Genomic DNA, 22,753 nt, shown 5'->3' with positions numbered 1-22,753 from the left:
TTGTCTCCCTTTCCAGGAACTACTGAAAATGATGCCTTCAACAACGTCAGAAGACCTCACACACCTCGGCCTCCTAAAACCCTTGCCAGGCAGGAGTTAACTATTGTCCATAAAAAGAAGACGCTATCCTCTTTTGAGAGCAAAAACATTTCCCAAATGTTTCTAAATAAAGCTCTCTTTAAGCCCAAGAAACTCAGGGGGTTGAGTGAGGACCCTGGGTATATAAATTATACTCATCTTCAAGTCCTACCCCAGAGAGAGAGAATCAATACTTCCCTTTTCTTCAGCACTGTGGACCCCACATGAAAGGAGCTGGCATGAAGATGGATGGGGAGAGACCCCCGGACGCCCAGTGCTCAGTTTTGGTTACTGTTTTTTGCTGAATATAAGGCTCCTTAAGGTCACCAGGACTCCATAAAGACAACTTACACTGATGTCTTGGTTGGTTTTGAAAATGTTGATATAGTGGGTGTAGTGGCTGTCGTCCATCTGCCGCAGGATGGCGATCATGCACGCAACAAGACTCCCCTGAAGGAAAAAAAACACAGACCCCAAACCCCTTAGACCAACTGACAAACAAGGTTTGGGCACATGTACTTGGCTTTCCCACCCAATCACCTAAGCAGGGACCAAGCCAACTGGAAACATTCCAAGGGTTCCCAGGGTACACGCTGTGCTGTTTCTGCCTGAATCAACCTCTTCAACGTTGAGGTGAGGAATGTGGAGGGCAGCGAAGGTTTGTGCAGCCTGTAGGTCAGGGGCTACTGCCTCCACAATCTCAGCTAGATTACTAGTGAAACCCCAGCTGTGGACTCCGGCTTCTTGTTGAGACAGAGTTGTCGGCTAGAGGTCCAGAGAGAAACGTCTGGAATACTTAGATTGTTGGGAGGAATATGGTTTGGAGGAAAAAGAGAGACAGCAAAATAGAGCGGAGGAACGGAGAATGTATAGGACAGGAAGTGAGGCTCCTGACTGAAAACTTCAATGTCATTTCTGCAACTCTAGGAGCCTTGAGCCAGTTATACCCAGTATGTCACGTGCGTGTAACTGTGCACCTAATTAGATGATTACTATCATTTCTATTTTTGAGGTCAGGAATTACATATATAATGTGCTTTCCCCTCATCCAAATGTATTTGAATTATAATTTTTCTAGCCAGAGGGCAAATATCCAGAGGTAAATAGCTTCCTGTTTTGGCATCATTATGAAAACAACACAAATTTAAATGAATTTGGCACAGAGCAGATGAATATACAGCTGTTCTTGGGATGGAGGGAATGACTTCCTAAACACAAAAACAACCAAGTCTATTCGTGTACACCTCTTTCTGAATGAGAGTCTGTCTTAACCTCTTTTGTTTTAAAAGTTGATTTTCTAATTATAACACAATGTAAATTTAATGCTCTAAGGCTTGTCACATATACTGCAACCCAGCATGAAGTTTACATTCCCATCAGTGTCCACACCATTGTTTCTCCAGGCTTTTACCTATTCATGGTATTGAGCTTTTATTTAATCTCCTTTTTGGTTAATTTGCATTTCCTGCTTTGAATTACACATTCTGTCCATATGTTTGTCAGTCACTTATTTTTCTCCCTTTGCTGTTTGCTCATATTCTTTATCCTTTTTTAATTAAAATATTTTTTTAGTGGTTTGTAATAGCTCTTTAAATATTAAGGCTATTAGCCACTTGTCACATATTTTAAAAAGAATTTTTACAGTTTGGTTTTTAAAGTTTCATTTGCTTATATACATTTATTTTTTCCACATATAAGACTTTAAATTTTTTAACTAGTAAAATCTATTGTCTTCTTTGATGGTATCCTTTCAATTTTTTTAAAAAAATCATGAATCTCTTTTCTCTTAAAAATACGTATATATTCATTTATATTTTCTTTTAGCTGCCTTGGGATTTAATTTTTTTTTTTACATTAAACCATTCATTCTATCTGAAATTTATTTTGTGGGTATAACATAAAATAAAAGTCAAACAGATTTTTTCCACATTGTTCATATATTTTCCAAATAAAATTTATTAAAAATCTTCACTTTCCCCATTGAAAGGTAAAATTTTTCACTTAATCTAAAGTCTCCTTTTAAATTCCCTCAGTTCTGTCCTGTTGATATATGTACTCTGTTGCTTGAGTCCAACACTATTTTAATTACTGCAGCATTATAATGTTTTCAAATCTGGCAGGCATATCCTGCATTATCACTTCTATTGGGCTATTCATTATGTGTATCTTCCATTTATTTTTTATTCTAATATTTTTGTGACTACATTAAATGAACATTTTTTGAAATTTCTGCATAGCTATTTTTGTAATATAGAAAGGTCGCTGAATAATATTTATTTTGAAACCAGTTAGTTTAATAAATTATTCATCAGTTATTAAAATTTCCGTTAACTCTCTTGGGTTCCCTAATATGGTAGCCATTTCAGCTAAAAATAATAACAATTATGAAAATTATTTTTCCTTCTCAATATTTATATTTAGAATATTTTTGGGTCTTATTACATTGGCTAGAACTTATAGAAAAATCTCAACAGTGTTGAGATTTAATATTTTAATTCTCCTTTTTATGGCCATTACCTAATAGGTGCCTGGTGACTGCATGTTAAAAACATCTCCTATTCTTAATTTGGAATAGATGTCATATCACATATATTCTGGCATCTTTGGAGTCATGAAGTATTTTTCCTCTTATTGAATTGATATATTTTATTAATGAACCTTCTAATATTTAACTATTCTTGTTATCCAGAACTTTATTAAGCCATCTATATAGTTATGAAAACAATATAATGTGTGTACATAAGTATATGTTTTATATATATATATATGTGTGTGTATTTCTTTTTATGACTGTGTCTTTGCCTCTTCGTATGTCTTTCCCTCGCTTTCTCCGTCTTATGTTTATCTTTCTCAAGCATTCTCACTGTGCTCGCTTGGTCCCTCTGTCACTCATGCATCTCAGCCATGTCCACAACCATCATCTTGCTTTAACAGAAACATGGCAGCAGTTCAGCCACTTTCACATTCACATCCTCACCCTTCCCTTCAAACATACCGAGCCAACATCCCTGAGTTAAACAAGAAGGGTAATGGATGATTCTACTAACAGGAGCTGAATAGGTAAATGTAAATTCAGACATAGTAAATATTATCTGTATCATTATGTGTATCAATATATCATTTTCTAAACAGCATAGTTACCAACCTGCCTTTCTTTAAATACTCTTTACATAATGGCAGCAATGGTGTGGCAATAACATTAATGGTGTGTCCAGCCAGTCCTATACCTTTAATACAAGAACTGAATCCTTTTATAATAAGCTTTGGATCATCCCAAGTTTTGATCTAGCAGAAAGACGTTTTGCTTGCAGGCATTTCTCTACATGCTTATTTGGATCGGCTCCAGCACTTGGATGGAGATCTTAGGAGGGACCTCTTAGGATTTCTGCCTTGGCTGGAAGGCCCTTCCCCACACACCCACACTCCCACACCTTCTGCAAGTCTTTGTCCAAATTCTACCTTCTCAGGAGAGCCATTTTTAGCCATCTTGTTTGAATTCTCCCACCCTTATCCTGCACATTTTTTTTTTCTCCTGAGCACTTATCTCCTAACACTATGTATTATTTGTTGTTGCTGTTACTACTAGGCGGGAAGCTTTGCTAAGGGCGTGGTTTCCGTCTGTTCTGTCCCTGATGTATCTCCAGTGTCTAGAATAGCACCTGGCATCCAGCAGCTCCTTAATACATATTCGTTGACTAAATAAGTGGTTTTTATTTACTACAGCAATTTGGGATAGCTTTCTTACTATGTCCTCTAATGAACATCTAATTATATCTTTTAATATCGCAAATAAAAGATGCTTCACTTTTATAATGATACAAGTTGGCTTTCAATAGTTACCTGTGGTCTCAGTCATATTTTCTGACATCTAATAGACATAGTAGATGGAGAATGAGAGGCCAGAGCAACACAGGCACTTCTAAAAGCATCTTAATCGCCGAAACCGGTTTGGCTCAGTGGATAGAGCGTCGGCCTGCGGACTGAAAGGTTCCGGGTTCGATTCCGGTCAAGGGCATGTACCTTAGTTGCGGGCACATCCCCAGTGGGAGGTGTGCAGGAGGCAGCTGATCGATGTTTCTCTCTCATCGATGTTTCTAGCTCTCTATCCCTCTCCCTTCCTCTCTGTGAAATATCAATAAAATATATTTAAAAAAAAAAAATAAAATAAAAGCATCTTAATCACAGGTTCTTGAAAATGTTTGTTTTTTTCCTTTGAACCAAAAGCGCTGGAGGGCACCACAAGGTGCCGATCTATAAGCACACTGAACATTAGTGGAACTAGGATGCAAGGGGGAAACTGAACTTAGCCAAATTCCTCCCGGGCACCTACAGGACACAGTTGGAAACAACTTGGTAAAAGCTGCTGGGGACGGGGTTGGTTGACAACATGCCCAGGCTCTGAGCCAGGCTGGCTGCCTGGTCCCAACCCTACTTCAACCCTCTGGCATGTATGTAACCTCACCAGGTTTCTTAACCACTCTTTGCATGTTTCCTCATTTGAAAAATGGAGCTAATGAAAGAGCTTCCTAACAGGATGGGTGCAAGCTTTTGTTGAACTATAAAGTGCTTAAGACAGTTTCTGGAACACAGAAATAACTGGCTAATGACTTCTACTATTATCAGCACTACAGCTGGGAGCTGTTACTATTATGGGTCTAATGAGGAGGATCAGACAGAGGCTGCAGAAACAGAGTCAGAAGTAAATTACTTGAGATGGTAGAGGAAATGTTGAATGCAGTTACCCAAACCCCTCATTTTCTGCTCCCAAAGACTCAGATTTTCCTTGAATAAAATATTAAATACTCAGAATATTCGTTCGAACAGAAGCAGCATTATCAGTCTTCCTAGGGTGCCCGCATATCTTGGTGGGTCTCAGCTTTAATGTATTAGACCAGGCTTTTGTTTAACCTTCAACCTGAGCAAGACTCCTCAGGAATGGACCGGCATGCCTTATATTTAGGGAATCCTTAAAAACGCTCCCCTTAACCTTCCCAAGAGAAAACCAGTCAGAGTTAAGATATGCCCGCAGCGGTAACCCACCATCCATCCCATCTGGGGAGGCTGGAAAGTTCCAGACCCCTCACTCCCAAGCCACTGTACATGCAGGTGCAGATGCACACTGGGCTGGGCGGGCCGCACGCGGGGCGGGGCAGGGCCTGTGAGTCTGGTCCAGGACACTGGTCCCAGGCCTCACATTAAGGCAGGTGGGGCACCCAGGCAGCAGCAGCAGAGGGCCCCTGAAGCGATACTCACGACGTGGGGAGACTGCCGGTTCATCGCGATCACGGTCCGATTGATCCTCCTCAGCAGCCGCTCCATGATCAGCTGTATGTGCATGGCCGTGGGGCCCTGGGGGAGAGACAGGCACACCCCTTCTGACTCTGCACTTTTCTGCGGGGAAACCTTGCACAGAGGAGGTTTCTGGCTCCTCCCTCCCAAGCAACCTCTCATCCAAAAGGAAAACACCGTTGCAGAGAAAAATACCTAACATCGACACTAAGGACTCAGTTGAAAGTAATCAGCTGTAACATTTTATTTATTTTTCTTCATTTTTTATTAAATCTTTAATGTTCAGATTATTACAGTTGTTCCAGCTGTAATATTTTAAAGATGAGCATGGGGCTGCCGGGGAAGTAGGCCGCCCTGACAGTCCAGACCACCGGGTCCACGGAGAGCTCACTGTTGCCACCACCTCTGCACATTTTGGGAGGGCAGCATTGGCACGAGGTCCTTGGTCCCGATTCTGAGCAGGTCAGGTTGCCCAGGACAATTAGGCACATGCCCAGGAAGTGAAAGGCAATAATACCAAGTTCTCAGTAGGAGGAAAACCCCTGAGAAACTCGAGTCAAGGAGATGTGTTCAAAATCCCTGTGTTGAAGCTCTAACCAGTACTGTGATGGCTTGTGGCCATGGGGACTTTGGGGGCATTCGGTCGTGAAGGCAAGCAAGGCCCTGGGTCTGATGGGATTAGTGTCCATATCAGAGATTAAGAGAGCTTGCCTTTTCTTTCACTTGACTCACGCACACCGAGGAAAGGCCATGTGCAAAATGAGCCACCTGTGAGCTCAGAGGACAGCCCTCACGCAAACCCTACCATGCCCGCACCTTGACCTTGACCTTGGGCCTCCAGCCTCCAGCCTCCAGCCTAGTTTACGGTACTGCAGGTTCTCAAGCAATGTTGTTGCATTATAATGTTGATGAGATGTCTCAGAAACTTAACTCTGTTTGCCTCAAGTAGCCCGTGGTAAAACGTCTCATTATATGTGGTTTCACTTAAAGTCACAGAATCTAATCAATGACATTAAATGAGGACGACTTTTTCAAAAAATGGTTATTGAATTCATTGGGGTGACATGGCTAATAAAATTATACAGGTTTCAAGTGAACAATTCTGTAATGCATCATCTGTATATTGTACTGTGTGTTCACCATCACAAGTCAAGTCCCCTTCCATCATCATTTACCCTCTTCTGACTCTCCCCATCCCCCTTCCCCTCTGATAATCACCATAGTGTTGTGAGTTGTTTTTTTCTTAATCCTTCATCTTTTTCATTCAGCACCCCCCAAACCTCCCTCCCCTATGACAGCTGTCAGTCTATTTTATGAATCTACGAGTCTGTTTCTATTTTGTTTGTTTATTATGTTCATCAGATTCCACAATTAAGTGAAATAATATGGTACTTGTCTTTTACTGACTGGCTTTTTTCACTTAGCAGAATACTCCCCTGGTCCATCCATGCTGTTGCAAAAGGTTAGGTTTCCTCCTTTTTTATGGCCACATAGTATTCCATTGTGTAAATGTACCACAGCTTGTTTATCCACTCATCTAGTGATGGGCACTTGGGCTGCTTCCAAATCTTGGCTATTATAAATAACACTGCAATGAACATAGGGGTGCATATATCCTTTTGAATTAGTGTTTCAGGTTTCTTAGGATATATTCCCAGAAGTGGAATAACTGGGTCATAAGGCAGTTCCACTTTTAATTTTTTGAGGTAACTCCAAACTGTTTTCCACAGGGGCTGCACCAGTCTGCATTCTTATAAACAGTGCATGAGGGTTCCCATTTCTCCATATCCTTGCCTGTATTTGTTTGTTGATTTATTGATAAAAGCCATTTCTGACAGGTGTGAGGTGATATCTCATTATGGTTTTAATTTGCATCTCTCTGATGATTAGAACATTTAACTTTTTTCATGTCTCTTGTCCATCTGTATGTCCTCTTTGGAGAAGTGTCTATTCAGGTCCTCTGCCCATTTTTTAATTGTGTTGTTTGTCTGGACAGCCCGAGCAGACTAACTTAGGGATTTAACAGTTTGATTCTGTCAGGTGTGACTCTTGAGCACTTATTTAACCTTGTTGAGCTTCAGTTTTTCATAGCTGCAAATAAAAAGGTTCCCTTACAGGGATTAGTTGGGCAGATGAACACAAAAATCCCTCATTATTGTGTGCATCTGCCCAACTAATTTTTTTATTTTTCCTTCTTTCTGTTTTTGTTTTATTTGGGGGAGGGGTGTGATTTGGTGTTACACTCATTCAACTTCAACTTATCAATATTCAACCTGACTTTTCAAAGCCTTTACCCATTCTTGCTTCATTATAGATATTTTGAAACTCCTGGTTAATGCTTCAAATAACCAAAGCATTGCCGAATGTAGTTTTATTAAAACATCAAGTATTGTTAGCTTTCCCTCTCCCTCACCTTCTTTCCTTCCTTGCTTTTTATTACTTAATTTGCTTCCCATTTCTGTGAATGAAAGTGAATCATAAAACCTGCCTCTTGCCCTGGCGGCTCAGTTTGTTGGAGCATCGTCCTGTACATCAAAAGGTGGTGGGTTTGATCCCAGTCAGGGTACATACCCCGGTTGCAGGTTCGATCCCTGGTCTGGGTGCATGCGGGAGGCAACTGATCGATGTTTCTCTCTCACATTGATGTTTCTCTCTTTCTCTCTTATCATCTCTAAAATAAATTAAAAAACAAACAAACAAACAAAACAAAAACAAAAAACAAGCCCCCTGCCTGTCCTGGTGATGCTGCTTTCACCTCCAATTACATACCATTTCCATATTCTCACCCTGACAGGTGTGGAAGTCCTCAAAGGGCCTTGTGTGGAGGAATGAACAGCATCCCCTGAGCCCTTAAGAGACTTGCCCTCCAGCAGGAGAGCTGGGCATGAGTATAAATAAACAAAGCACAAGATGCCTGAGGTCAACTCCAGGAGGGCTGGCCACTTGCTTGTCTTGTTCCCTCAGGCATTCTCAGACCTATCACCAGGCCTGGAGCCTGGGGGCGGCTTCAAAAGTGTTTGTGAACCGAATTCATAACTCAAGGTACAAAAGGATAATACCCTTAAAAAAGACACAAGGAGGCAGAAGGGAACTAGCAGAGTGTGGGAGTTTGGGCAGAATTGTGCCAGGAACAACTTCTTGGAGGTGTTTATTGCCGCTGGACTTTGAAGAATAAGGACAAGGAGGAGATAAAGCTTTGGGAAGGAGGAGGGAATCCTGGACTATAAAAGAGGCATAGCAATAAATGCCAGTAATTAGAGCCAGGAATTTGCTGAGGAGATGAGAGAATACAGGAAGACACAGGAAGTTAGCTTGTACGTTTTTAAATGCTTATGGTGGGGGTAAAAAGCAACATACCATCACCACCAACAAAAATGACTGAATTTACTACTTTAACAGAGTTTTAAGATCAATCATTTTGAATGCCTCTGCTCATTACAGGAAACATCATAGGGAAGAGAAAAATAATTTTTAAGCCAGTTAAATATCCTAATACGGAATATAAATACAGTCAAGTCACTTTTGAAGAATCATTCTCTGTAGTAAGAAGGTAGGCAGAGATATTATATACTAGAGGCCCAATGCACGAAGATTCGTGCAAGAATGGGCCTTCCTTCCCCTGGCTGCCAGCACTGCCTTTGCTCTGGCCCGGAGCTGCCTTTCCGCCTTCCCATGCTGCCCAGAGGCCCGGAGCAGCTGGGGCGGTGCGGACCGCCCCCGGCCACTGGGCACCTGTGTATGCTTAACCCACCATCTTTGTTGGTTAATTTGCATACTCACTCCTGATTGGCTGGTGGGCATCAGGAAGGTATGGTCAATTTGCACCTTTCTCTTTTATTAGTGTAGATATTTAAAAGACAACAACAGGATCAGAAGTGGAAGAAGCCTAAGAAGTCATCTCAAACAATTCCTACATATTATTGAACGGCAAAGTGGGCACCACGAGATTGCCAAAGGATAAAGAGCTGGTAATACTGGGACGAGAAACCCAGCACTGCCTGATTCCTGTGTCTCAGGTTAGTTTAGGATCATTTACGTATTTGCATGATTTTAGAACACTGCAGCCCTCACTAAGCCAGAGTGCCTAGCACACTATTGCCAACTTTATGGGGTTCTGAGCTTCATTTTAGTTTTTTAATTACTGAGTCATAAAGAGTTACATTTTAAAAATGTTATTGTTATTATGACATGAGTAATCACATTTATTTATTTGTCACAAAGTCCTTGGTTAGGAATCAAATCCCTAATCACAAAATTCCTTATGGGAAAGTTATTCCATTTTATAATATGGTTTCTAAGAATACATTTAAGCAAAAAAAGGGGGGGGGAGGGGATGATCTATAATTAATACTAAATAAATAGTGCAAATTGGGGCTCAGGGAAAGAAGACAGGCAGGTACCTAGCAGTATGTCCTGCTGTCCCTGTGGGGCGGAGGTGTGACTATCAGAAATGTAAGCATGCCCATGTCATGGCCAGCAGGAGATGAGTCAGGCTGTAGCCAAACTGGGGTGGACCCTGAGAGGTGAACCCAGGGTCTACCTATGGGGAAAGGGCAGCGTTTCTCCTATCACTCAGCAGAACTGAATCTAAAGATATCGGTAAGAGAACAACCAATGGTGATTTCCCTGCTCTGTAAGCCAATGCCATGCAGCCATAGTGGGAGGTGGTGACCATGGTTAGTGCTAAACTGAACACTTTCTGCAAGGTTTTCCGGCCTCTTGAGTGGAGATTCCGCCTCGGCTGTGGGCTGTGCTAGCCTGGGACATCGCAAACCCAGGCCGATTCCACCCCAGGATTTTAGGGGCACAGGTGCCTACATCATAGAGACGAGGCCAGATAAGAAAACACGTCATTTCCATGAGGCTCCAAAGGATCAGCGTCAGAGACACTGTGAAAATGAGAACTTCCAAGAAGCTCAGGAGCATGTACAATGGTGTGGTCAGGTACCAGAGGTAAAGAAGGCCAAGGTTTCTGCATAAAAGGTAACGTGTAGCCCTAACCGGTGTGGCTCAGTGGATAGAGCGTCGGCCTGTGGACTGAAGGGTCCCAGGTTCGATTCCGGTCAAGGGCATGTACCTTGGTTGCAGGCACATCCCCAGTGTGGGGTGTGCAGGAGGTGGCTGATCGATGTTTCTAACTCTCTATCCCTCTCCCTTCCTCTCTGTAAAAAAAAAAAAAAAAAAAAAAAAAAAAAAAAAAAAAAGTAACGTGTAAACAGGCTCTGGTTCTAAAAGGTGCTCACAGGGATCTCAAAGAGGACAAGCAGGAGAAGCGGGCAGTGCCAGCCCCAGCAGCAAGCGGACTCTCCTGGCCAAGACTTGCAGAGCAGGCTCCAGCAAGGACAAGCCTCTCTAACCATTTCCAAAATGGGGGCGGCCTGCCCAGTACCCAGATTCTCAACTGCCGGGGCCAAGCCCTGGGACCCGGAAGGCCACACACAGTGTCACTCTCGCCCGCGGCAACGGGACCAGTGTGTGCTGTGGTCCGCATCAGTGACCATTCAACTCACCACATCTTTCCTGTCCAGCACTTCCAGGATGCTGCTCAGAAGCTGCGAGCTGGCCTCGTGGTCAGGCTTGGTGGAGTTGTCGTCTAACTGGCCGCTGAGCTGGTCTGTCAGCAGCGGCAGGAGCACGTCTCTGCACTCTGAGGCAGAAGATGAGACCGCACAGCTGCAGGGCAGGGCCACCTGCTGAACGCCGCTCCCCTGCAATGCATGCCTGCCTGTTCCCCAGCCCCGGCTGCACTCCGCCCTGCAGCGCTGGATCCCTCAGGAGCACCCGAGTTTAGGAACTTCAGCCCTGTAACTCGATTTTTAAAACTAAGAAAATTGTACCTGTCATCGGTAACTGTAACACAATGCTTAAAGTATTTAACAGTTTCTTTAGCCATTTTTAAAAATTGCCAACCTGATACTTGAAAGCAAAGCCATATAAAACTAATAAACTAAGCAGGTTATACAGTTAGAAATTTGGTTTTGACAGAGACAGACACAGATACAGAGAACAGACTGATGGCTGTCTGCGGGGAGGGAGTGGGGACGTGGGTGAAACAGGTGAAGGGATTGAGAAGCACTGATTGTAGTTACAAAACAGTCATGGGGATGTAAAGGACAGCACAGGGAATGTCAGTAACACGGTAATAACTATGGATGGGGCCAGGTGGGCACGGGAAATAGCAGGGGGATCACTTTGTAAAGCATATGATTGTCTAACCACTATGCTGTACACCTGGAACCAATACAAAGTAATATTGAATGTGAGCTATAGTTGAAAAAAATGTGAAAAATAGAAAAAGAAAGTAAAATAATTTTGTTTTGAGATTTTCTACCCAATTGAGAAAATTTACTCTAAAATTCTTATAACAGCCCAGCTTCACTATAACGTGCCTCACGGACATTCTGTCTACGTTTTCGCAGGCAGGTGGGCTTCACAGAGTAACGCCTGCATCTTCCTTTTGGAATCTTCACCTTGTAAAACATTATATGGCGAATCCAGATATCCTGACACTCACACTCAAAGAGTGACTGTCAACAGTGAGAATACTTCCCCTAAATGAACCCAACTAGGGCATGCTTGCTCCAGGGCGCAAACATCCACCTTTACTGGCTTTTATCCTTTCTGCACTCTTAGAGGCAGAGGTTATCCCAGCATACCAAGACATTTAGTAATATTACATTTTCTATTGCAGAGCACTCACTAGTTTTTTGTACTACTTTCCAACTGTGTCCTTGCAAAAGGTGAAATCTCTAAGCACACATTCATAGGGTCACAAACCATCAGAGTCAGAGACTTCTCACTTGATCTAGTTCAAGTCCTTCGTTACACAGAAACAGAAGTGGAGACTTAAAGTCACATGACCAGCCAGAAAGTCACATGATCAGCCAGAGGCAAGGCCATGATGGTTCTACCACCATGACTCACTCAACTTTCCTCTTTCTGAGGAGTCCTGCTGGTCTCACTCGCCTCCCCCAGGCAACACAAATAACATGAGGTCACCCTCAGGACTTCATGACTTGCTGGAAGATGCAAAACAAGTTCCCACAGCTGCCCCCTCTAGCCAGGTTGGGGTTTATTGGGGGAAAGACTGGCTATCGGACCTCTTCCCCCTATCAGCTTTGGGTCAGGAGCACAGTGATTTAGACTTAGTGGCTACATGCTTGACTCTTCAAAAAATGAATAGTATTTTACCAGTGAAAGTGTTTTCTTACTCCTCCCTCCACCCCTCCCAGCAGTTTGCTAGTAACCCCCCTCCCCCCAAAAAATCACCCTTTTGATTTATAGTGTTTGCCAACTTCCATGATGTAAATACTTCCACCACGGTTGATTTTCAGCTATTCATGTGGCATGACTGAGCATGGAGATGGAACTAGATGCACGTAATAAGTGGTGCTGGGCCAGATGCGCCCAGCACACACTGCACTGCTGACCCTTGCCCCTAGTTTTCGAGGATATGCTACAAATGGGCCAAAGAAGCAGCATTTATTTAAAAAGACTATCTTTCCTGCTTGCTTGTTGGTTCCTATTTTGCAGACAAAGCTCCCTAATTAATGAAACACTTGACTGTTCTAATTAAGGAGCACATGGTTTGGCTCTTTTAGGAACTACTGGAGATACCGAACTGACTTCACCTTCTCCTTAAAGCTGGTTTCCCAAGAGGTTCTGAAGTGCCAGCAAACACTAGCAAGGACATCAGTGGCACTTAACAGGGGGCCAGTGTTGGCTGCAGAAGCAAGAGTAGGATCTCAACAGGCAGCTGGTTTTGGTGGAGACTTACCGGACTGCCGAAAAAGATTACTCTCTACGATCTTGCTCATGCAGTTCAGCTTCTGGCGAACTAACTGGTTGTCAGGGATGCTCTGAATGAACTTGCAGAAGAGCACGCTGGAAGGGAAGCCCGTGGTTAGCGTTCCCATGGCGCCAACTTCAAGGTGCCCTTACCCTTTCCCCTCTGCTCTGAGGTTCACCTGGAAATCTCTCCCAAATGACCTGAGAGGCCGTCTCGAGGAAGCAAAGGAAGAGACTCTATTCCTTGCTCACTACAGGGCTCAGCCTTAGAGCTAACTCTGCTTAAACTTCCCAAGTACCCCCAGGACATAACCGCTTTCAGACCTGCCTTAACACTCAACTTCTGCAGAATCCATTTCTGCTAATTCCACCCATGCCCATGGCCATCTGACTTAGCATCCTGGGATACGTAGGTATAGGGCTGGAAGCATATTATTATGTACTTTCTTCTGCAGTTAATTTTAGGTCTGCGCGTCCCATTTCCCTTGACAACATGCAAACCTCTTCAGAAGCAGGCTTTGTGGCTTCTCTTGAATCTTCCCAGAACTGAGCACAAAATGGCTCAGTGAATACGTTTTTTGCTATTTACCTGAGCTCAACAGGATCAAACACCAGTTTGACGTCGTTAATTATGCTAGGAAGGTACTTCAGAGCTGCGCCCTGTAAGGAAACACCACAGGCAGTCAGTTGCCGAGCAGGACAAACACAGAATTTACCGCTTCATCCCAGGAACCAAAGGCTTGGATCTGAAACAGGGAACCGGGCACAGGTGTTCTTGCAACGAAGGGGAACGCTGATGTGATACACAACCTCCTAAAATCTTTTTTCCTGAAAAGTCAGGAGGCTCAGCTTTCTGTCTGCACTACCAACAGGCTCTGCCCATTTGGTATTCATGTTTGTATCCAAGAGGCAGTTAAAACCTTGACCTCTCCCTCACAACATTGCCATAATGAGCAAAGAGGAAATAATAAAGTTCAAAAGTGAGTCTTTAGAGATTACCTATTTTACATTAAAAAAAGTGACAATGATGAAAACTATGGTGACCCGGGGCTTGCGGAAAGACCAGGACTAAAAATAAAAACCTGTCGCCTTTAACATCAGAATCCAGGCCTGAATTCCCAGGGGCCGCACCAGTCATTCAAGGGATTTCTAAAAGGGCAGCTTGTTTCTGGCAAACTGACCCTTGAGAATACAAAAGTACAATAAAAGTAAAAGAAGGTTTCCCCCTGTACTTTCTGTAAGTCATACTAAAACTCACAAGCGCTCACTAAAATCCACAAGAACTAGTCTCTCCCACCCATGAGACTAGTTCTATGCTGACCCAGGCCATCCTCACTGACAGTGTCGTGGTCCCCACAAAGCCATCCTGACCTTGATCTTCACAGCTTCCTCCAGAGGCCTGTCCATTAGTGTATTGAAAGCGAGAAATAACTGGCGGATTGAGTTATTAAATTCATCTCCATCTTCACTTTGGCCATAAAATCTTAATCGGAAAAAGAGAAAAGCAGTAAGATTTTACATCTTTACAAGAAATTTTGAGATATATCTGTTGCCTCAACAACGGTGGAGACCCATGCCTCCCTTGGTCACCACTTGGAATTGTACAAAGAGAAGTCGTAGCTGCTCTGAGATAATTTTGGGGAGAAACCTAATGGCCTGAGAAGTTATCACCACCTGCTATTACCATCAGGGAGGTCATTTGTATGTATGAACCGTCCTACCACAGAGCTCTCAGCTGGTCCACTATGGCCAGCCAGTCAGGAGGGATGCCACGTGCTGTCTGAAGACCACCTTGTTGATGGCCTCATGCTGGTGTCCTTGGGGCATTGCCAGCACGGGGAGAGCACAGGAAGCTGTTTGGCCTGGAGTGGCAGATGAGTCCAGCTTGCTCACCTGCCTTCCTCAGCTCAGGAGCAGGATGCCCAGTAAGCTCGGGACGCCCAGCTAACTGCCCTCACACCACACCTGCTATGCTCTACTCTTCAGCATCACTCCCCCACTCCTCCTCCCTCCTCCTCTCTGTGTCACTCTAATCATTTTGTCTCATCTAATCAAGTCCTGGCCTTCTGAGTTGAAGTTTCAGACAATGGGTAGAAAAGCCCCTCAACCCAGAAACGTTCTGAACCCAGCCCCGTCCGCCAGTCCAGTCAGTGTCACTCTGTCCATTGAACTGGCCATGCTGGTTGCTCTCCAAGAGGGGTCTTCCCGGGACACAGGACACCTTAGTCTTTACTGACGCCTGCCTGTGTGATTAAAGTGCTCTGAGTCTTCAAGATGTGCCCACAAACTGAGAGGATGGTTCTTCCACACCAATAAGTATTACTGGACAAATGCGACATCCTTCCCCCCCCCCCTCTCTCTCTTTCTCTCTCTCTCCCTCCCTCCCTCCCTCACTCCCTTCTACTCTCTCTAAAAAGCAATAGAAAAAATATCCTCAGGTGAGGATTAAAAAAAAAAAAAATCAACCACTTAAATTTTTCTTTTGTAGCTTGTTTTCTATTGTTTAGAGATATTTGTCAATCATTTCTTGATTCATAAGAGCCTTTAATCAGTACAACTATTCACCTTTGATCTGTACTATATGTTACAAGCTTTTTTTTTTTCTTCAGGTAACTTGTTTACCTTTGTTTATAGGTTTTCAATACACAACTTTTTAAAATATACATGCTCCAATCCACAGACCCTTTCCTTCTGCCTTACAGATATATTTAACTGTTTGGAAATCCAGCTCTAATTACTGAAGGTCAGGGACAGCACCGCATTGCGAGCATTCCCAGAAAAGGTACTTCCTCTTTCCTGATTTCTCCTCTTTCTGAAGGAGCCGTTATTCTAGGAATCCAAACTGGGAAGTATCTTTTTTTTTTTTTTTAAATATATTTTATTGATTTTTTACAGAGAGGAAAGGAGAGGGATATAGAGTTAGAAACATCGATGAGAGAGAAACATCGATCAGCTGCCTCCTGCACACCTCCTACTGGGGATGTGCCCGCAACCAAGTTACGTGCCCTTGACCGGAATCGAACCCGGGACCTTTCAGTCCGCAGGCCGACGCTCTATCCACTGAGCAAAACCGGTTCCGGCCAAACTGGGAAGTATCTTATCTCTGTGGCTGTTTCACCAGCAGCTAAGCATGGTGTCAGCAAGGAAACACACCCCCCAGGAAACATCGCCCCAAACAACTGCCACCATTCTCCCTCTACCACCATCCACAGCTCATAGTCCTAGATGTTACACCCAGCACTGCCATGAAGCCCCTTGCTGTGTTCAATATAGTCTTTCCTCCCTAGAGCTGCTGTCCCCAACAAAGGCTTCCAGCAAACTGCACGTTAGCCACTGGCATCCCTACGTCCTTCAGTCGTTACTGCCCTAGAAATTCTACTGATCCAAACGGACTTCCCATGGACCTTCTCTGATGGTTTCATAGTCCACCTCCATCTTCAGACCTGAAGTTCTGAAATTTGGCAACTCCATGACCCAGGGCTCACAGCGTGGAGCATGAGCACGAGGACAGAGGAAAACTACATGGAGAATGGGACGGCGTCAACACCTTATGACAGTGACCATTACCTCAAGTAGAGCACTCTAGATTGGATGATGAATCTAAACAAGTACTTTAAGGCTTTCAAAGCAGCAAAAAGCAACTCTGTCTTGCTGGAGTCGTCTGCGTTAGCCACGTAGAAGTTCAGTACCTTGGAGAGTTTCCTGAAAAGGGAGAGAAGGAAATGTCACTGGGAAAAGTGGTCCTCAGAGGCTGGGGAGAGCCGTGCAGGGAGGGAAGCTGGCATACTGGGGGAGCAGACATCACATCGGCAGTTTTCTCCTCTAGACTATGTCCTGAACAGGGAAGTTAGCTCCTGCTCCTTTGCAATTTAGTTCCCTCAGGGCAGTCTAGATTCAGAGCTTCCTTTCTGCTTAGATATGGGGATGGTTTCTTTCCCTTTGTAGGATGTTAAAACAGGATGAAGAAATGAAAGAGTTGAAAATTCATATCCTGAAAAGACACTTTCGTCTCTGCTATGTTATACAGACGTTTCCAGATGTTCCTTGAAGGTAGAGACTGCCCGTCTGAGAGTTTGCTTAAAGGATGTCTAATTCCCTCCCATCTGCCCAAACCTGTGGCAATCAGTAACTATCAGCCAGAAGGAGACATCATGAGTGTGGGGAGACCAGGGAACCCATGGTCCCGAATTCCCCACAGACAGCCCAGCCCTGATTAGAGATTGCAGATAGCTCCTTTTGTCTTTCTAGAGCCTTCAGACGAGGCATTGTCTGAATCTTCTGCTAATTCACACTTTTGAGGGCACTGATATGGTGAACTTCCCTTCTGGGAATCTCCCGAATTTCTAAGAGAAAATCCGGAGGAAACATGTGGAACTGGCCAAATCCAGATTCCTCTCCCCAGGAGCGCTGCATTTCACTCTGTGGAATGAAAGTGCCTGCCAGGACCTCCTCCCCTGTGGCTGCTGCCAGCGTGGAAAGTAAAGCCTCAGGTGTTGCTGCTGCTTCCCCCGCTGCAGTGGGCACTACAGCCCCCGCTATGCTACAGGACACCTCTTTCATGTCACTTATATGTTACTACATTTCTGGACTCTCATGCAAATAAAACTAAGAACTTGTCTAATTCAGAAGAGGACACAAGGGATGCATGATTTGACCTAAAGACCAGGTCAGCAGCTACCCCGACAGACCAGCCGGCAGCAATTGGCATGATCTGGCAAAGCCTCTGTCAGAAGATCTTGCTGACCTCTGCTACATTCCTGTCACTGCTTGTCACACTGCTTTGCACAATAACTGGAATGACAGTCCACAGAGACCACATGATGAACTAAGCACTCCTGGGCACAGTGCAGAGTGAACGTTCGTTGCTCTCCTCAGTCAGGGACCAAAGACAGAAAGCAAGCTATGCCACGGAAGAGGGAGAGACCATTTCTCCTCATGCAGGGAAAGGAAGCCTTCTCATAGTTTATGAATAATAATTCTACAGCTCTGGGGCATAGGATTGAGAGCTCCACTTGCTCTTCTACCAGACGTGGTTTTGTTTAACCCACTGTTAGATCCCCAGGGCCTCATCCTAATCTCACTGACACCCATTACAAAGATCCTGAGCATGGCCCCCTGTCCTGGCTGATGCTCCTGATGGCCGCAGCTCCTCCCCTGTAACTTCTGGAATCTTAAAGATAAACAGCCTATCTCTTCTCTCATTTCCCAGAAGGAGAGCCTGAACTTCACACGTTTTCCAGGGTAAGAATGTTACATGGCCCCACTTTCCACCAGGAAGCTCAGAACAAGTCTCTGCCCTCGGAGCCACGTTTACTCAGCCTACGACCCTCGCGTTTCGCAACAAGCAGACCGAAGAGTCCAAATTGGACAACCCAACAGCAGGCTCCCTGAGTCGTACTCACACGTAGGCCAAGGTGGCACTGAAGTGCTTGTAAATGTAGGTTTCCAGGACGGGGTTAAAATGCTGGAACTTGATGTCTCCGATCAGTGAAATAATAAACACCTGCCATGGGAGGAACATACATAGCAGCTCTGAACACGCCCCGCGCGCTGTGTCAACACCCAGATTTCACATCAGTTGCTCTTTCCTTCTTCACTACGTCTGCAGCATTCTCACTTTACTATTCCAGCCCAAGTCAAGTCTTAGGTTCCTTTCTATTTAACATGAACAGAGACTATGACGTGTCAGGCACCCCGTAGATGCTGCGAGGAAACCAGCGGAAGCACCCTGGCCTCCGGGAGCTCGCTGTCTCAGAGTGCAGCGCACAGGGACAGTCGGGGAGACATGGGGCAGGAGAGGGGATACCAACCGGCTTTCCGTGGGAAGAATAAACTCTGACCCGGATGCAGCTAATGAAATATTCCATGGCATTCTTCTCCTGAGTGCAGTGTGAGCGCCCCTAATAACTGAACCTCACCGGACTTTTGCTCCCCAATTTCGCTCTCCTATCACTGTCAAGCGCATAATCGGCAAATAACCTCTTTGCACCTGGACCTACTCATGAGGAAAGTGCACAAGGAGCACCGAGACTGCCCCTGCACCGGCACAGGAATGCCTCCAGACCTTAGGCACAGGGCTCAGAGCCAGTCTCTCCTTCTCAGTTTATGAGTAATAATTGACCAGGCGTGACCTCAGCTGGAGGCATTTCCTGTCTTATCATCCTGTATCATCCAGGTCTGACTGCTTGCATTCACATTTCTCCAAGTTGGTGAATGACCTAAAGCTGCAATTTACCTTCCAAATTCTGCACGGAGCTTAAACCCTGACGAGAAGATAATGCTTGGCTTGGATGTGTCAGCCTTTTCCACTTCCCCCTTCCCTCACCACTCTGGCCTTCCCAGATCACCTCTCCTGGTCTAGATTTCAGCTCCTGGAATGGACTGTGTGTTTAAGTGCGTTGTGTGACACTGAGTTATCTGCAGGGCTGTGTATCGTACGTATATGTGACTAAGACCCATCTCTGACTTGGGAAGTCAGTCTGCCTTGCGTGAACCCACATACACACATACGCCACAAGCCACAAGCCTCTCTGAGTGGTTTCTCCTGGTGTGGGACTTTAAATGATTAAAGTAATTCCTGATTTCCAATGTGATACAACCTTGTTTTCCCTCATGAGAAAGGGAAAGTACATCAAAATTGAGATCTACTAGGAAAGAGAAAAAAGAAAGGCTTTGAATCTAAACCAAATGTTTCTAATTTCACTTGCAGATATTTAGCCTCAAAAAATAGTCAAGACAGATGTATACAAATATTTATGCAGGAGGCATAACAAAAAATAACGGTTCAGAGAATAAACACTAGTTAATATGCTTAACTGCTTACCAGTGCATCAAACACAAGAAAGTCATATGTTTCATTGTCTGACATTTCCATCATTATATTAAAAAGTGCATCTAGTGTATCTTGCAAAAACTGAAGAAAGAAAAAAACAGAGAGGTTATTTGGTGGTTTTGGCTCAGCTCCATAGTATAGAAATTCAGGGATAATTAGGTTTCAATAGCATAGGTTTTAAAATAGCATTTTCTTAAAAATCACTCTTGCTCACCAATGTAGATAACAAGTGTTATATTTACAAAGGTACGTTTAACTTAAAATGCTTAAGTAATAATATAGTGGGTATATTTCTAAGTATGGATATCCAAACATACCTTAACAATCTCTCCTCCATCCACCTCCATTAACTTCTTTAGGTTGTGTTTAATATTCTGGAAGTTTGAACGCCAATTCAACAAGCCTAACAGGTCAACTAGGAGAAAAGAGCACAAACCATAAACATTAGACAGCGATTAGAAAAAGCAGCCCAGACCATTGCTGGATACAGCTGCAAAACTCTCTAGAAAAGACAATGGCTCTTAATGGTGGCCAATACCTTATGTATTCCATTAATTTACTGTGTCCCATCTAAATCAAAGAAAAACTTTGTGGTCTTCTTTTATTTGTAAAAGATTTTAAAAAAATTAACCACTAATGTTCACGACCATAAAACAATACCTGAATAGAACTCACGTTTTGCGAATAATGGCGTCACAGCCACACAGCTGATGCCAAAAACATTCCCTTTTAAATATCATTATTTTTAAGTAATCGTCCTCCCTCTAATTTGCTGCACTGCTTAATTTCTCCCTTGTCACTATGTGTATCTCGGTAGATTCAAAGGGGAAAGGGAACTTACAAACAAGCATTAATGCATTAATGCTTTTAAACGTCACACCCATATTGTGGAGCAGACTTTATTTTTCCCATTTTTGAGATAAGGAAACTGAGGCTTTGTGAAACTGAATTCCTCGCTTTAGGTCACACAACTGCCAGGAAGTGGTAGGAATGGAATCTAATTATAAATTCATGTGATTCCAGGAGAGAAACCAAGATGGCGGCATAGGTAAACACCTAAACTGCTGCCTCACACAACAATTTCAAAACTACAACTAAAAGACAAAAGGGACATCACAGGAAGGCTGGCTGAGTGGAAATTCAACAACTAGAAGGAAAGAGAAAAGCACACTGAGACTCAGAGGAACTGCGAAAGGCAGGGGTACTGAGGGGCACGCGCGCGTGCAGAGAGGGTGGGCAACTGAGTACGTGGCTGGCTTTCTCAAGGGGGATGGAGACAAAAGCTCCTGACAGAACAGAACTCCAGTTCCAGGCGAGACTCTGGGGACCCAGACTCATTCGGGGAGAAACTGGACTGTCTGGCAGTGGGCAGAACTCGAGGGCAGCTTTCTCTCAGAGGTGCTTGCAGCGATTACCACGGGACACTCAGACACAGGGACCTATTAGGGCAGGGATGATGGGAAACCAATGCTGTCTGCTCTGCCCTGAGACTCTGCCCCATTCAATCTGAGCACAGAGGCTTTTGCAAGTCTTGTCTCATAAGGGTGTCTCCAGCACAGAAGTTCTCCCAGTGCAGACACAGCTGATCCTCACAGCCAATTGGCCTGGAGGTCAATTCCTTCCAGTGACACCAACAACAATCAAGGCTTAACTACAACAAGACTGTGCACACAGCCCATAAAGGGGTGCACCAAGAGTGTCCACCTTGCCAAAAACGGTTTGGCTCAGTGGATGGAGCGTCGGCCTGTGGACTGAGGGGTCCCGGGTTCGATTCCGGTCAAGGGCATGTACCTTGGTTGCGGGCACATCCCCAGTGGGAGGTGTGCAGGAGGCAGCTGATCGATGTTTCTCTCTCATCGATGTTTCTAGCTTTCTATCCCTCTCCTTTCCTCTCTGTAAAATATCAATAAAATATATTAAAAAAAAAAAAAAAAAAAAAAGAGTGTCCACCTCAGGTAACTGGGGAGGCTGAGCCACTGGGCCATATAGGACATGTAGCACACAAAGCCACTCTATCAACTGAGGGAAGCAGCCAAAATGCGGAGACAAAGAAACGGACCACAAATGAAAGAAATGGAGGAAAGCAAACGACTGAATATAGAGTTCAAAACCATGGTTTTAGGTTTTTCAAGAATTTTCTAGAAAAGGCCGATAAATTTAGCAAGACCCTCGAGGATATGAAAAAGGACCAACTAGAAATTAAACATACACTGACTGAAATAAAAAATATTATACAGAGACCCAGAAACAGAATAGAGGAACACAAGAATCAAGTCAAAGAATTGAAATACAAAGAAGCAAAAAACACTCAACCGAAAAAGCAAAAAGCAAAAAAAAAAAATCCAAAAAGTTTAAGATAATGTAAGAAGACTCTGGGACAACTTCAAGCGTACCAACATCAGAATTATGGGGGTGCCAGAAGAAGAGAGAGAGCAAGATTCTGAAAACCTATTTGAAGAAATAATGACCGAAAACTTCCCCCACCTGGTGAAAGAAATAGACTTACAAGTCCAGGAAGCCCACAGAACCCCAAACAAAAGGAATCCAAAGAGGACCACACCAAGACACATCATAATTAAAATGCCAAGAGCAAAAGACAAAGAGAGAATATTAAAAGCAGCAAGAGGAAAACAGTTAGTTACCTACAAGGGAGCACCCATACGACTGTCAGCGGATTTCTCAACAGAAACGATGCAGGCCAGATGGGAGTGGCAAGAAATATTCAAAGTGATGAATAGCAAGAACCTACAACCAAGATTACTCTAC

The 22,753-nt window shown here is 44.0% G+C and overlaps 1 protein-coding gene across 1 annotated transcript in view; it reads right to left on the bottom strand.

The window, feature by feature from the left end:
* Nucleotides 1–22,753, bottom strand: part of DOCK5 (dedicator of cytokinesis 5) — a 227,492-nt gene that overhangs the window by 51,012 nt on the left and 153,727 nt on the right. Inside the window, exons 19-28 of the mRNA XM_080674976.1 lie at nt 20,305–20,402; nt 19,979–20,068; nt 18,558–18,658; nt 16,723–16,857; nt 14,527–14,638; nt 13,745–13,815; nt 13,145–13,251; nt 10,878–11,014; nt 5,332–5,427; nt 430–528 (exon numbers count right to left, since the gene is read on the bottom strand). Of these exons, the coding sequence (XP_080531102.1) occupies nt 430–528; nt 5,332–5,427; nt 10,878–11,014; nt 13,145–13,251; nt 13,745–13,815; nt 14,527–14,638; nt 16,723–16,857; nt 18,558–18,658; nt 19,979–20,068; nt 20,305–20,402 (1,046 nt within the window). The remainder of the gene's footprint in view (nt 1–429; nt 529–5,331; nt 5,428–10,877; nt 11,015–13,144; nt 13,252–13,744; nt 13,816–14,526; nt 14,639–16,722; nt 16,858–18,557; nt 18,659–19,978; nt 20,069–20,304; nt 20,403–22,753) is intronic.

This window comes from Plecotus auritus (assembly GCF_963455305.1).
Source record: "Plecotus auritus genome assembly, chromosome: 6".
Classification (NCBI taxonomy): domain Eukaryota; kingdom Metazoa; phylum Chordata; class Mammalia; order Chiroptera; family Vespertilionidae; genus Plecotus; species Plecotus auritus.
The sequence above is the reverse complement of the archived record's forward strand: the minus strand, read 5'-3'. Positions and strand labels throughout refer to the sequence as shown.